This window comes from Cervus elaphus, chromosome 11 (assembly GCF_910594005.1).
Source record: "Cervus elaphus chromosome 11, mCerEla1.1, whole genome shotgun sequence".
Classification (NCBI taxonomy): domain Eukaryota; kingdom Metazoa; phylum Chordata; class Mammalia; order Artiodactyla; family Cervidae; genus Cervus; species Cervus elaphus.
Genome location: NC_057825.1, coordinates 3,767,738 through 3,782,713, shown reverse-complemented (window position 1 = coordinate 3,782,713; position 14,976 = coordinate 3,767,738). Strand labels below are relative to the sequence as shown.

The 14,976-nt window shown below is 58.0% G+C and overlaps 1 protein-coding gene across 3 annotated transcripts; it reads right to left on the bottom strand.

Annotated features, from left to right (window-relative positions):
• Positions 1 to 10,604: 10,604 nt before the first annotated feature.
• On the bottom strand, positions 10,605 to 14,976 carry SOHLH1 (spermatogenesis and oogenesis specific basic helix-loop-helix 1). 3 transcript variants are annotated; one of them, XM_043917237.1, is made up of 8 exons: positions 14,822 to 14,976; positions 14,338 to 14,475; positions 13,743 to 13,890; positions 13,155 to 13,273; positions 12,971 to 13,068; positions 12,095 to 12,281; positions 11,565 to 11,635; positions 10,605 to 10,972 (listed from the first exon to the last, which is right to left on the bottom strand). In XM_043917237.1, the coding sequence occupies exons 1-8, from the start codon at positions 14,878 to 14,880 to the stop codon at positions 10,752 to 10,754; spliced, it is 1,041 nt and encodes a 346-aa protein (XP_043773172.1). In that variant the 5' UTR covers positions 14,881 to 14,976; the 3' UTR covers positions 10,605 to 10,751. The 3 variants fall into 3 exon arrangements, with proteins under 3 accessions (XP_043773172.1, XP_043773173.1, XP_043773174.1); XM_043917238.1 differs by having other exon boundaries at positions 13,155 to 13,255; XM_043917239.1 differs by lacking the exon at positions 13,743 to 13,890 and having other exon boundaries at positions 14,822 to 14,961.

Sequence of the window (14,976 nt, the reverse complement as noted above, 5' to 3'; positions counted from 1 at the left end):
GAGTTGGTCCTTCCTTCCCAGAAAAAGTTACTAGGCTCCTCCCCTCCCCAGGGCCTGGGGTGCTTCCCACCAGCCCTGGGCTCAGGGGGGCCCAGCCCCCGCCACCCCCCAGGCCCCTGTCCCCACCCCAGGGTTCCCTCGGCCTCCCCAGACTGCCCTCTGAATAGGGACCAGACTACCCCCGTGTGCTTGTTCAACACCTACCCACCTGCAGGGCAGCTCAAGGGAGAGCTGCAAGGCCGCGTGGGGGGGCACCCCCCAGGGTGAGGAGGAGTCGGCCCCATCCCTCCCTTTGCAGCAGTGCACAGCCTGAAACCCTCCCCAGAGCCTGCTGCCCAGGAAACCTCCCAGATGGGGGCCAGGGCTGCGTGGAGAACCAGGAAACGCACCCCGCCCAGCACCAGTGTCTGTTCATAGTCGCTGAGTCAGCTGCCCTGGGAACGGGCCCCAGGCGGTGGGAATGGAAAGCTTTGGCCCCAGGCGGTGAGAATGGAAAGCTTTGAGTCCCTTCTTAAGGAGCCAAATGCAGGGACAGGGAGACTCATCTGGATGGCCTGGAGGCCGGGGCAGCCCACACTCTCAGGAGCCCAGCCTTCAGCTCCCTATCTGGAGCCCCACTCCAGCCTGCTGGGCCATGGCAGGGGACATGTAGGAAGCTGCCCACGCGGCGGGGGCCTGCTGGTGTGGAGAGCTGGTGTCCAGGGAGAACTGGGGCTGCTCAGAAGGACGCTGGGATGGTGGCTCACGACTCCGGACCTCAGGGAAGCAGCACCTGCTCCAGAAGGAGGCTCAGAGGGGAGCTGGGTCCAGAGCAGGGTGTCCCCAAGCTGCTGGCTGTCTGAGCCGGGCTCTGGAGCTCTGTGTGGGACTGGGGCTGCCCACCGCCCAACCAAACCCAGAGACCCCCAGGTGGAAGGAAACAGGTGCAGTGGGCAGGGACGTTGGGGCCCACGGCCCACGGTCAGAGCACAGGGGTGTATATCCGGAGGAAACTCTAACTTGAAAAGATACACGCAGCCCAATGGTCACTGCCTCACTATTTACGGTAGCCAACACACGGAGGCAATCTAAGTGTCCATCCACAGATGAGTGGATAAACAAGATGTACACACATATAGTGGAATATTTATTTAGCCATTAAAAAGAACGACATAATGTCATTTGCAGCAAGATGGATGGACCTAGAGATCATCATACTAAGTGAAGTAAGAAAAAGATAAATATCAGATGATATCTCTTATGGAATCTAAAAAAATAAATGAAGTTATTTACAAAAAAGAAACAGACTCACAGGCATAGAAAAGAAACTTGTGTTAACCGAAGTGGGAAGCAGAGTACAGAATTGAGCAGTTTGGGATTAAAACACACACTCAGCGATACATGCTGCTGCTCAGAGGCTAAGTCGTGTCCAGTTCTTTGTGACTCCATGGTCTGTAGTCCGCCAGTCTCCTGTGTCCATGGGGAATTCTGGGCAAGAACACTGGATTGGGTTGCCATTTCCTTCTCCAACAACTGTATATTAGAGACATGGGTTTGATCCCTGGGTTGGGAAGATTCCCCTGGAGGAGGGCAAGGCAATCCACTCCAGTATTCTTGCCTGGAGAATCTCATGGACAGAGGAGTCTGGTGGGCTACAGTCCATGGGGTCAGAAAGAGTCAGACACGACTGAAGCGACTTAGCTGCATATATTAGACAGATAATAACTAGGACCTACGGTATAGCACAGGAAACTATATTCAATATCTTATGATAACCTACAATAAAAAAACTGAAAACATAAATATATAACTGGATCATGTTGCTGTCCGCCTCAAACACTCTAAATACACTATACTGCAATTTTTTAAAAACTAAGTAAGCTGCTTGAGGACGGTTCAGTTCAGTTACTCAGTCGTGTCTGACTCTTTGAGACCCCATGAACTGCATCACATCAGGCCTCCCTGTCCATCACCAACTCCCAGAGCTTACTCAAACTCATGTCCATGGTATCAGTGATGCCATCCAGCCATCTCATCCTCTGCCATCCCCTTGAACAGTAAGAAGAAGCTTGAGGACAGTAGGTAGAAAAGACATCCGGTTGCCCCAGAGTGTCAGTGGGGTCTTAAACAGGAATGTTCTTCTCAGCATCTATATTCGTTCTACCTGTTATGATTTTGAAAGATTTTGTTTTCAGGAGAGGACACTGGGAGCCCTGACAACCCCCCACCCTGCCCCACGTGGCCCCACCTGAAGGTGCCCGTCGCCAAGGGGGCTGGGCCAGAGTCAAGCACCCAGAGCGTTGGAGGGGATGCTGGCGGCAGTTTTGGAGGCTGGGTCTGGCAGGGGCAGGGGGCATTGACATCCTGAGCTTCCTGGACTTGTGAGCAGGGGACCCCGGGACCCACGCCCACTGAGCTGCGTGAATCACTCCTGGACGGGACTCTCCAGTGCAGGTGTGGGAAGACTCCAGGGCAGGGGCAGCCTCGGGGGCCTATGGAGTGCGGCGGGTCAGACCACAGGGCCAGCCGGGGGAGGGCAGGAAGGAAGGACGGCTGAGCCCTCCCGCCCAGCCGGGCAAGAGGCATCCAGGCATGCGGCTCTTTCATCCCCGAACCCCCACACCTTTCCTCTCCGGAAGGGAGCAGCCTTCTCTCTTGGCCTCGGCAGGCAGAGGGCTGGAGGAAGGACCCTCCGGTGGGCCTTGTCCCGACACGGAGCCGGCCCGATGGAGCCTCCTGGCAGGGCAGGAGCGGGACAGGAGAGCCGGGCCCTGCTTGGGCGGGTCTAAGGGCACAGAAGGTGCCACAAAGCCCTGTGTAGGGGGAGAGACCAGGAAATAGAGGCCAGCAGCCCCGGGGTCACGCCTGAGCTCCGGACACCTCCCTGGAGACACGGCTGCTAGAAAGAGGGCTGAGGTGGAAAGGCCTGGGTTTGATCCCTGGTCAGGGATCTAGACGCCCCATGCCACAACCAAGAGTTCACATGCCCATAACTGAAGATTCCACATGCTGCATCTAAGAGCCAGCACAGCCAAACAGATAGATCTGTTTTTAAAAGATGAAGAGCATGTCAGCAACCACAATCAGGATCCAGAGGCCTGATAGGCACTGAACTGGAGTTTTGTGGGGAGCAGGGAGTGACCCAGGCCAACACACGCACACCCCAAACAACCAGAACATTTTAAGAAATAACGGGGGAAAAAAACCCAAACTTGATAAAAAATAATGTTTGGATTCGAGACACTCGACAAACTCCAAGCAACGCAAACCACTGTCAGGCCCGCTGAAACTCAGACTCACGGAGGAAGCCCTGGCTTTGCTTCTCCTCCAAAATAACGGAGGACGGAGGATGAGAGGCTCTCCCTGGAAAGTACCCACAGGGTAAACAGACCTTGAGCCCAAGTTCTAACCCAGGAAGCGTCCTCCAAGGAACGGGGCCCCATGATGGAGGCAGTCAGTTCTGGCCCCTGCCCCAGGGCCACAAGCTGGAATCCAGGAGTGAGGCTCCAGAGGCCTCTCTGAAGGCCTTGCTACCAACCAACCCAGTTTAAAAACGGGCAGCAAGTGGGAACAGACACTTCACAATAGGAGGCAGATGAATGGCCAACGAGCCCGCGCAAAGGTACCTACCATCATTAGTCACCAGAGAGGTTAATCCAAGCCAAGGTGTCCTCCAACGTCACACCCACTCTGCAACAGCTAAAATTAAGGGCTGACTCACCCAGTCTCGGCAAGGATGCAAAATGAGCATTCTGGAGTGTCGTCGGTGGGGATACCAAATGGTACAGCCACTCTGGGAAAAGTTTTCATAGTTTTTAATAGAAGCACACTTGCTCGGGATCCAGAGATTCTACTCTTTAAATATTTAATTAACTATCTATTCATTCCTTTAGTATTATTTGTTTAGCATGCAGTACTAAATATTCAGTATTGGGTCCCCAAATAAATGGAACTGTAAGTCACTAAAGGACTTCCCTTGGACTGCAAGGAGATCCAACCAGTCCATCCTAAAGGAGATCAGTCCTGGGTGTTCACTGGAAGGACTGATGCTGAAGCTGAAGCTCCAGTACTTTGGCCACCTCATGCAAAGAGTTGACTATTTGGAAAAGACCCTGATGCTGGGAGGGATTGGGGGCAGGAGGAGAAGGGGACGACAGAGGATGAGATGGTTGGATGGCATCACCGACTTAATGGACATGAGTTTGAGCGAACTCCGGGAGTTGGTGATGGACAGGGAAGCCTGGTGTGCTGCGATTCATGGGGTCGCAAAGACTCGGACACGACTGAGCGACTGAACTGAACTGAAAGGACTTCCAAATTGAGGGCAGGAGGAGAAGGCAGTGACAGAGGATGAGGTGGTTGGATGGCATCACTGACTCAATGGACATTAATTTGAGCAAACTGTGGAAGATGGTGAAGGACAGGGAAGCCTGGCGTGCTGCAGTCCATCGGGCTGCAAAGAGCTGGACATGACTGAATGACTGAACAACAACCACAACAGAGGACTTCTACGGGCAAGAGTCAAAAGCCACAAGGAACCCAAATGTCCACTGACAGCAGGATGATCTGAGGAACAGCACAGAAGAGGTCTGCCCAGCAGTGAGGAAGGGCCGACCACAGCTCCGTGTGATGAAGGGTAACGTGGGTGCATGCATGAACGCCATCCACACTGGAAAGGAAGACGTAAAACTACCTGTTTGCAGGTAACGTAATCTTATAAGTAGGAAAGCCTTAAAGATCCTACCAAAAAAAGTGTTAGCACTAAGAAAATAATTCAGCAAACTTGCAGGACACAAAGTCAGCACATAAAAATCCACTGTTTCTGTACACTGACAATAAACAAAATCTGCAAAGGAAATTGTGAAGACAATTCCATTTACAATAGCATCAAGAAGAATGAAATACCTAGAAATAAACTTAACCAAGGAGACAAAGACTAGGACACTGAGAACCACTGCTGAAAGAAATTAAAGATGCAAATAGATGGAAACACATTCTAGGTTTGTCGACTGGAAGACTTAACATGGTGAAGATGTCAGTACCACCCAAGCCAGCAGCAGTTCATTGCAATCCCTACTAAAATCCTAGTTTTTTTTTTTTTCAGAAATAGAAAAACCCATTTTAAACCTCATATGGCTCCGAGGAAATAGAAAAGCCCTCTTAAAAATTCTTATGGGATCTCCAGGGATGCCAAGTAGCCAAAACCACCTTGGAAAGCAGGGCAGAGTGGAAGACTCACACACCCTGATTTCAAAACCTACTACAAAGTTACAGTAATCAAAACAGTGTGGTACTGACATAAAGACAGATTACAGAACAATGCAGCACAACAGGGGGATCAGAATTAAACCTTCACTTTTATGGTCAGATGATTCTTGACCAGGGTGCCAAGACCACTCAACAGGGAAAGAACAGTCATTTCAATAAATAGTGTTGGGAAAACTGGATCTCCACACACAAGAGGATAAAGGTGGACCCTTAACCTTACGTACATACAAAAGTTAACTCAAAATGGCTCAAATATAAGAGCTAAGCTGTAAAACTCTTACCATCTCAACCACTTGTAACTGGACGGCCCAGAGGCATCAAGCACTTTCGCGCTGTTGTACACTGCGTGCTAACCCGTAAGGGAGAGCTTCCTAACTCGGTCACGCCAGGATTTCTTGAATATGATACCAAAAGCACAGATAATAGGAAAAAACTGAACTATGTTAAATTAAAAAGGCAACACAGAATGGGAGACAATTTTCGCAAATTCTGTATCTGATAAGAGACTAATATCCAGAACACACAAAGATCTTTTACAACTCAATAACAGCAACAGCAAAATTTAAAAATGGGCAAAGGACTTGAATAGACATTTTCCCCAAGAAGACATACAAATGGCCAATAAGTACTTAAAAAGAGGGTCAAGATAAATAATTATTATGGAAATTGAAATCAAAACTACAACGCGCTATCACCTCATACCCTCTAGGACGGCTATTAAAAAAACAAACACAAGCGTTGATGACAACGTGGAGAAAACTAGAACCCTCAGTCACCAGTGGGAATGAAAAACAGTGCAGCCACTGCAGGACGCAGTGTGGCAGTTTCACAAAAATTAAACAGTTTTTGTTTGATCCTGTTATTACATATCTGAGTACACACCCAAAATAATGGAAAGCAGGAACCCAAAAACATATTTGCACACCCAGGTTCATAGCAGCACTAGTCACGACAACCAAAAGGTTGAAACAACTCAGATGTCCATAGACAGACAAACAGGTGAACCAATGTTGCATATAACAATATTCGTTCATAAAATATTCACAATGGAATATCATTCAGACATAAAAAGTGAGAAATTCTGACACAGGCTTCTTTACCGTCTGAGCCACCAGGGCCTGTAAGAGGTCCCTCAGTTCAGTTCAGTCGCTCAGTTGTGTCCGACTCTCTGCAACCCCATGGACTGCAGCATGCCAGGCTTCCCTGTCCATCACCAACTCCCAGAGTTCACCCAAACTCATGTCCATTGAGTCAGTAATGCTATCCAACCATCTCATCCTCTGTCATCCTCTTCTCCTCCTGCCTTTAATCTTTCCCAGCATCAGGGTCATTTCAAATGAGTCAGTTCCTCTCATCAGGTGGCCAAAGTATTGGAGTTTCAGCTTCAGCATCAGTCCTTCCAATGAACATTCAGGACTGACTTTCTTTCCGATGGACTGACTGGAATTCCTTGCAGGCCAAGAGGTCCCTAGAAGAGTCAAATCCATAGAGACAAAGTGTAGATGGTGGGGCCCAGCGGCTGGGGGAAGAGAGAAGAGACAGGTTTTTGTGGGGACAGAGGGTCAGTCTGGGGAGATGAGAAAGTTCTGGAGACGGATGTGGTGATGGTTATACAATGATGTGAGTGTGCTTGATAGCCTAGAACTGCAACTTTCATTGTAAAGCAATTATCCTCCAATTTAAAAATACATATACGTATGTAAAAAGTGGTTGAGACAATAAACTGTACGTTAGGTATGTCGTATCATAATAAAAATTAATTTAAAAATAATGTGGATGAATCTCACAAACATTCCACACAGAATAACTAGACACAAAAAGATAGGCCCTGTGATACTGCTTTTGTGAATTTCAAATACATCTAAAATGAAAGTATGAGATTCCACCACGCGTGAGAGCGATTTCAACAGCCGCGCTGGGGACCCCAGGAAGCCGTATGCATGTTGGTGGCAGGTGTCTCTATGCAGAAGCCAGCTCTTCACGTGCTGGTCTGAGGTCCACCGGGTCAGTGGCTCGGCCACCTGCAGGGCTGCCACGCTCACACACACACCACTGGAGGAGAGAGCAAGGTCCGAGCCAACCAAAGGCTTCTTTCTGGGAGGACGTGAGCAACGCGGGCTGACCAGCCCCTCAGGAAACCACCCACTAGAGGGGGAGCCACCTGTAGATACAAGACCAGCCTCACGCACGGGCCGGGGGTGAGAGTGGGCAGCCTGGGGTCAGCAGGAAGGGCCAGATGAGATGCACGTGGGACACCTGAGTCTCCATCCTGCCAACCTGCAAGGTGGAGGGCTGAGGGAGCCCCAGCAATGGACCTGAGGGGCGCCGGGCTGGGGGGCCTGCAGGGTCACTTGGACAAACACCCGTCGAAGGCCCGCGGCCAGCCCCCAGACAGGCTGGCCTCCTTCTGACCACCTGCCCCGGTGCGGCTCCCGCGCTGCTGCAGAGCTGGCTGTGCTCTTAAACAGCTACCCACGGGCTGGCATTTTCAGGGCTGCCCTGGCTTCTGCGGGGTCTGCGGCAGCTGAGCAAGTTGGGCACTCTTGACATGAATGCTCGCAGGTGGCTGAGGTCACCTTGGCCCCAGGACAAAGATGAAGCTGTCTGCCATGTGGGCAAGGACACAGGGCTGCCGGGGCCTCAGACAGGTCTGTTTCAGGAGGCGGCCCCTCCAGCCCCTGGAAGAGCTTTTGTTCCTGCAGAAAATTCGCATCTCGGGAAGCTCGAGCCAAGGGGCCTGCCCAGGGCCCTGGGCGATGTGACTGTTGTGGAGCTCCTGGCTAAGGAGGGACCTCTTCTGGGGGCGGGGGTGGGGGTGCTCTCACCATGGGGCCCCCATGCAGGAGGCCGCCAAGCACAGACCCGGGCGATCGGGTGTAAAACCCCAGGCCCAGAAGTCAGCCGTGGCCTAAGTCTGATGCTGTGACATGGAGCCGTCAGGAAATGACGTCTGGAAGCATGGTGGCCTCATCAGGAGACCCGCCTGGACTGGAAACAGGAGCAGAGGCGGCCAGCTGAGCCCTGGCCACCTGCTGAGAGCACCCTGGGGCCTGGGGAGGACAGGGAGGGCAGTGCTACAGGAGGGAACCGGGACCCGACCCACCGCCAGCACTCCGGGCGCGACCTTGCGTGACCCGCCAAGCCTCGCCCCACGTCTGGGAAAACAAGCAGGGATGCGGTGAGCCCAGCACACGGCACGCCCGCCCCTCCACAGATGCCAGCCTGCTGGCTCGGGCCCCCCTCACGGGACTGCACTCCGCAGGCCCGAGCAGGCTCAGCCCCGATGCCCCACACGTGGACCATGACTCGGGCTCCCAGGACAGTCATTGACCGCTCCCAGCTTCCCCCATCAGAGACCTCTTTAAGCCTCCCTCACGCACGCTGGTCCCCACCTAAGAGCGCGCCCCAACAGGAGGGCTGCTGGGCTCCCCATGTTCGCTGGAGTGTGAGTTTGAGGGGTCCCTCCTCACGGATGGGTGTGTCCTTGCCAAGAGGAGGTCACAGCCTGGTGGTGGGCGAGGGACCCTGGGACTACAGCCCCCTCCCCAACAGTGGAGCCTTCCAGCCTCTGGAGGGGCAGCAGAACCCGCCCCCTCCTAGCTCTGCGGGGAGGCCCCAGGCAGGCCAGGCTCCAGGGCAGGACCAGAGACGGCCTGAGTGGCACCAGGCACCTCGACCACGACATCAGTGAATACGGATCCGCAGCGGCCACCAAGTTCAACGAGCAGGGTGGGCAGCACAGAGGGGCGGGGGAGGCTAGCCAGGCTCAGGGGAGGGTAGACCAAGGGTGCTGGCCAGCGGCTGGTCAGCTCCTAGGACAGCCAGCTGCCTGCCACCGAGGCCTGGCCACACTGGCCCGAGCTGAGGGGTGGGTGGACCTGGGAGATGGTGCAGCCCCAGGGTGCCGGGGTCCTGCTGGGCCTGGCAGAACCTGCTGTGTCCTGGGGCCAGGCAAGCAGGAGCCCCTGGTGTGGCGGGACAGAGAGCAAGTCACCTTGAGAGGTGGGGGGGAGGGGGTTGTGCTGAGGCCTCCCCAACTCCCAGAATTAGCCAGGAATCACTGGCACGCTGGTTTTCTAAACTCACCCCCGGACACACAATTACAGCCAACAAGAGCTGTGATTTGGTTCAGTGACGGCCAGAGGAACGGAGGAGGCAGAAAGTGAGCCGTTTCATGGACCCCAGCTCCTCGGGTGCTGCAGTCTTGACCAGGCCAGGCGATGGCCTGGGTTCTCCCCGGGGCTTTCTTGCCACTCCCCCCAGGCAGCTGCAGCGAGGGAGGCCAGGCCCCAGCCACCAGCCCGGGGTGGGGTGAGAGCTCGTCTTAAGTGCTCAACGCAGCAGCTGTGTGTGTGCGGCCCCAGGGCCCACAGAACGGGCCCCGGAGCCCGGGGCGGGCGAAGGTCTGACGGCTGCCCTTCCTGCCACGCTCCTCCCATAACAGCGCAGGCACCGCTGTCAAGCCTGACCCAGGACCATTCCTGGCACCGGGTCCACTGGAGCCCCCTGCCCCCAGCCCTGGGATCGAGGCAGCACAGGTGAGCCCTGCCTGCCACCTGGGGCGGGTCCTACCCCTCACCTTCTAAGCATCTAAGTAGGACTTCTAAGCGTCAGGGTGGCTCTACCTGTCCCCCTGGGGCCTCAGTCAGGCTTCTGAAAGAGCTGAGCCCCCGCCCCCCTCCTGGGGTGCTAGGTTAAGGCTGCCCAAGGCTCAGATGGGGTTCCTCCAGACGGGCCCAGAACCCCATGTCTCTGGAAAGGGACACGCTGGGGCCAGGGAGGAGTGAGCCCCTGACCAGCCTGACTCAGAGGCTGGCAACACCTTCACGGTGGCCGAGAGGGAGTGGGATTTGTACAGGGTCACCCCGCCATACTGGGGGCCAGGGGGGTCAGACCACTCCTCCCAGGAACCCAGCGCTGCCCAGATCCTGGGGCGGACGGGAACAGCCAGGAGTCCAGACATTAAAGCCAGGCAGCCTCTGCCCCGGGCCCCCAACAGGCCCTGTGAGGGGACCACCGAGGCCCCCACCTCGAAGACAAAGGTCCATCCTGCCCTGGCACCTCCTGGCCCGGAGAGAGGCCTCCCCAGCAGACGTCTCTGGAGCTCCTGGGACCAGCATCACAGGGGCAGGGAGTCCCACACCTACCTCTCAGGGAGCAGGCCCAGGACACAGGAGTCTTAGTCCACAGGCTCCCTGCCCCGCTGCCAGCCCCAGGGCCGTGTTATTTAGAGATCCCACAGGCCGGGAACCTCAAAGAAACAAAACCCAGGCAGGCGCCTGCGCCATGAACGGAAGTGGTGCCATCTGCCCAGTGAATCGCGGTAATTGCACAAAAGCCACACGAGCTTTGCTTCCTCCAGGAAAATCGCTCTCCTCTTTAATACTCAGCCTCCGCTCCCCGCGGCCCCAGCAGCCTTTGCTGGAATTAGACCACAGCTGCAGCCCAAACCCAGAATAAAACACCCAAGTGTGTGGCACGCGCTGCCGAAAAGGCCCCCGGTCTCAGCAGGCGAAGAAGTCAGGAAAGATGCTGTCCACCTCGTCCCGCAGGACCGGGCTAGGGCAGCTCCCATCAGAGCCCCACGGCCCCAGGGGCCCGTCCAGGGGCTCCTCCTGGGGGCCAGACTCGGGGTCTCCCAGGAAGCCTGGCTCGAGCCTGTCCAGCGGGCTGCTCCTGGCGGCCACCCGGGAAGGGGCGCCGCTGCCTCTGCCCTCCAGGGAGCCTGGAAGCAGATGGGACGTGTCAGCAGAGCAGACAGGGACCCCAGGACCCAGGGCGGGCAGGGCAGGGTCAGTGTACAGATGACGACCCCCCTCCCTCACGCCCATCTATCCCACCCCACCAGGAAGCCCCCTGCTCATCTTGAGAAGGGCCCCTGACCACCTGGTGGGCTCCTGAGGCCCCGACCCCCGGAAGTGCCAGAACTAGGGAGGTGCGCGCCCCCTTCAGGCCCGATTCTGCATACGCTCGACTCACCCCGCATCCATGTGCCTCTGTGGGCACAAGTTCTCAGGGGAAAGCTCCGAAGCCGACTCGCAGCCACCGACACCCAGCACTTGCACACTCTCACCCATAGATACCCACCCGTCGACAAGCACGCACCTCACCTGCCAATCCCCCCCCCCGCAGTGGTCCCCAAAAACACGGGCAGAGAAGGGAGTGAGAACTCAGACACAGACGCTGGAACTCTGGCATCACTCAGCAAGCTGGAGCCCATCTCCCCACAGTCCCAGCCGCCTGTCCCCAGCCCTGCCTGAGGACCAACCCAGGCCCCAGGTCGGGGAAGGCGGCCCAGGCCAAGCGTCCCCACTCACCCAGCCACCAGTCGGGACCAGGGGTCAGCAGAAAGGACGCACCATCTGCCACATCACATCCTGACACAGACCTGGACGGGACGAGAAGCCCCACCCCGATCACCCCAGGTGGAGCCTGGGCCTTGCACCTCGAGAGAAGGGCGTGGGCCCCGAGAGGCAGCTTACTGACGGGCTGCTCCGTCCTGCCGGACACTGAGCCCGCCCTCTCACCCACCCAGCCTAGCCCAGCCCAGCCCGCTGCCAGTTCCTCTCCAGCCCCCCGAGAGCTCTCGGCCCACGCCCCAGCTGGTGGAGCTCAGAAAACACAAACTCATTTACCATCAGCCAAAACAGACAATTAGGGAGACAGGAGTGTTTCCCGACACACACACACACACACACCACAAAGCCACATGGCAGAGTCTGGCCATCCGGGCAGACAACGAGGACGGGATGGGCAGAGACTTCCTGGGCAGCGGGGTCCGGGGCTGGGGGGCTGGGGGGCTGGGAGGAGGCCTTGGCAGCTTGTGTACACGCGGCCGGGCACCCACCTGGAGTCCAGCGTCAGGGCCTTGTCGGCCCCCTGAGCGGGGGGCCCAGCCTGGCCCAGGCAGCTCCGGGGCTCCTCACTCACCAGCGGGGAGGGGGGCTGCTGCGAGCGGACCGGCCACAGAGGGGACGGCCTCAGGACCTTGGGGGGTCTCGGGCCTGGGGACCGGGGGACGAGGCCGGGTGACTCTACAAGGGAAGCAAGGAGTGGGTCAGGGAGAGTGAACCGCCCCCCCCCCCCGAAGACCACCGCCCCTGCCCACTGCATCCTGCAAGGGGAACGCGTGAGGCTCGGGAACAAGAAGCCACAGGCAACCAGGAGACGTTAAGAGTCCAGAGGTGAAGCACCCGACACCTGGGGCCAGGCAGGCCGCCTGCAGGATGTGGCCGCTCAGCCTCTGATCCAACAGGTGGGCTCAGACCCTCACGCCCCACCGCCTTCTCTATCTCCAGGCTCCCATCCACCCTGCCATGTGACCCCTCCACCCCCATGCCCCTCGTGCGGCTCTGGACTTTCCCCGGAGGCATAGCTCTGCTTGGAGAAGGAAACGGCAACCCACTCCAGTGTTCTCGCCTGGAGAATCCTACGGACAAAGGAGCCTGGAGGGCTACAGTCCAGGGGGTCACGAGAGTCGGACACGACTCAGCGGCTAAACCACCACCAGCTCTCCTGCCGGCCCTGCCGACAGCAGGATCCCTCCCCACCTAGGTGGGCACACACAGTCTCACTTCCCACGGCGCTCAGGGACCAGCAATCACGGTCCGGGGAGCCACCCACAGCCGGGCGTCCAGCATGAGGGGGACACGGTCATCATGGCAGCCTCGTGGGCCTGGCTGGGGACGGCACGCGGGGAGGATGGGGACCCACTCATGCTCACCAGGCGGGGCCAGCGGCCTGTCCAGCACGTCGGCCACCCCCGACAGGGCCTCATCTTCATCCACACCCGTGGCCGCGCAGCTCGGGGGGGTCTGATGCCTGCACAGTGTGCAAAGACAAAAGGAGAGCCTCTGAGTGGTCCACACACACACCCCCACGGCCCCAGGCCCCACGGGGACACTGACATCACACTGGATGTTCCCGCGCCGGCGTCCGGGGCACCTGCTGGGGCCTGACTCGCCAGGGCCAGCTGCAGGACATCCGTCTGCCACGCGAGCCACGGCTCCTTGGAGGAAGCGAGAAGCTGAAGCGGAGACAAACAGGAGAAACGCCACCGAGACAGTCAACCGGAAAACCCACACGAAAGGCAGGCTGTGGTCGGTCCCTGGCCACCCCGCCTGGGGTCTCAGAGATCCACCCTGAGCGCAGACCCCCGTCCTCCGGACTGGGAGGAGAGAGGCTGAAGTTGGTGCCCCACCCTGGAGCGGCGGTGGGGGGTGGGGGGTGGACTTTTACCGATGCCAGCTTTGGCACCATGGGCAAGGGATCTAAGTGGAGACTGCAGCTCATCCCCAGGGCTCCCAGAGGAGGTGTGATACGCAAATGGAGGACTGTCTACTAAAAACAGCAGAGCTGGGTGTGCGGGGCGGGGACACAGGGAAGCCAGGCTGCCCGGTGGTCGGAGCTGCCGGGGGACAGAGGGGGACTGGGAGCAGGGAGATACCCATGGCTCCTCCCCAGAGGGCTGGCCCGGCGGTCACAGGACGACTCACAGCCTGCTGCTCCCAGCCAGGCACCAGGGTGCCTGCTAGCTGGAGGAACTGCACTGCCATCTCCAGGACCGAGGCCATGTCCTCCCGCCGGCCATCAAACCGGGGCAGCAGAGCCCGCAAGCGCTCACAGCTCAAGGAGATCCGCCTCCTGCCCGCAGAGAAGGGACCCCCAACTGTAGGGCTGTCTGGCTTGGCCAGGAGAAGAGACAGCAGCCCCAGGAAGCCGTGAGCCCTTCAGGACTCGGGTCAGAGCACTGCACTGGCCCCGGGGAGCCTGGACCCCAGCTTCAGGCTTAGCAGGGCATCTGCCATGGGCCACCACCTAGCCTAGACCACCACCACTGCCTGGAGCAGGGACCGCTCCCAGATGGACAGCCTCGAGTTGTTCCGGACTTCACGTCAAGGAAAGGGCTGCATTGGTGGCCCCTGGGAACCCTCCCCCAGCATGTGGGCTATATTTATCTTGAAAACACGATACAGCGTCCCCTTACCAAACAGCTGTCTGAAACGAGGCGGTGGGCGCAGGCCTGCCCTCCTCCTCGGACCCCCGCCCCCACCGCACGGTCCCCACGACGGCCCCCACGACGGCCCCCACCTGCGCTCCCTCTCGCTGAGCACGTTTCGTGGCAGGTGGGAGCCAGAACCCTCCGCCACTGGAGGCCCCTTGGTCTGGCCCGAACCCTGGCTGGGGTGGTCCTCGCAGCAGAACTGGGTGCTCGATGGGAAAGGGCCACTGCCACGAGAAAAAGACAGGAGCGCGGGGCTGTGACCCCAGAAAACGCCCCTAGTGCCCAGAGGCGGTGATAAACGTCGTAGAGGGGGTGGGCGCAGGACAGGGGCCTGGAACACGGCCCAGTAGGTCCTGCCTCTTGGCACCCCTCCCTCTTCCCCTCCCAACCCCCAAGGACCAGCGGGTCGGGGTGGGCCCCAAGCGGACCCTGCTGGGTGGGGCTCGGACTCCGTCTCATTTGAATTAGAAAAAAGAGTCGGCCCGGACCACCGCTCGCACCCCACCCCGAGCATCCCTGGGCAAGGGCGTCCCAGCTGACCCCCTCCAGCAACCGCTCCCCAATTCTCACCTGCATCCCCGGGAAACTCGCGGAACCCCAGCGCGGGGCTCACGAGCCCCGGACGCCATGAGCACGCGCGCAGCTACGGAAGAGAAGCGCAAGGCCCCGGACCTTGCCACGTGCGCCCCGCCCCACGCACGCGTCCTCCCAGCCCCGCCCCCTCA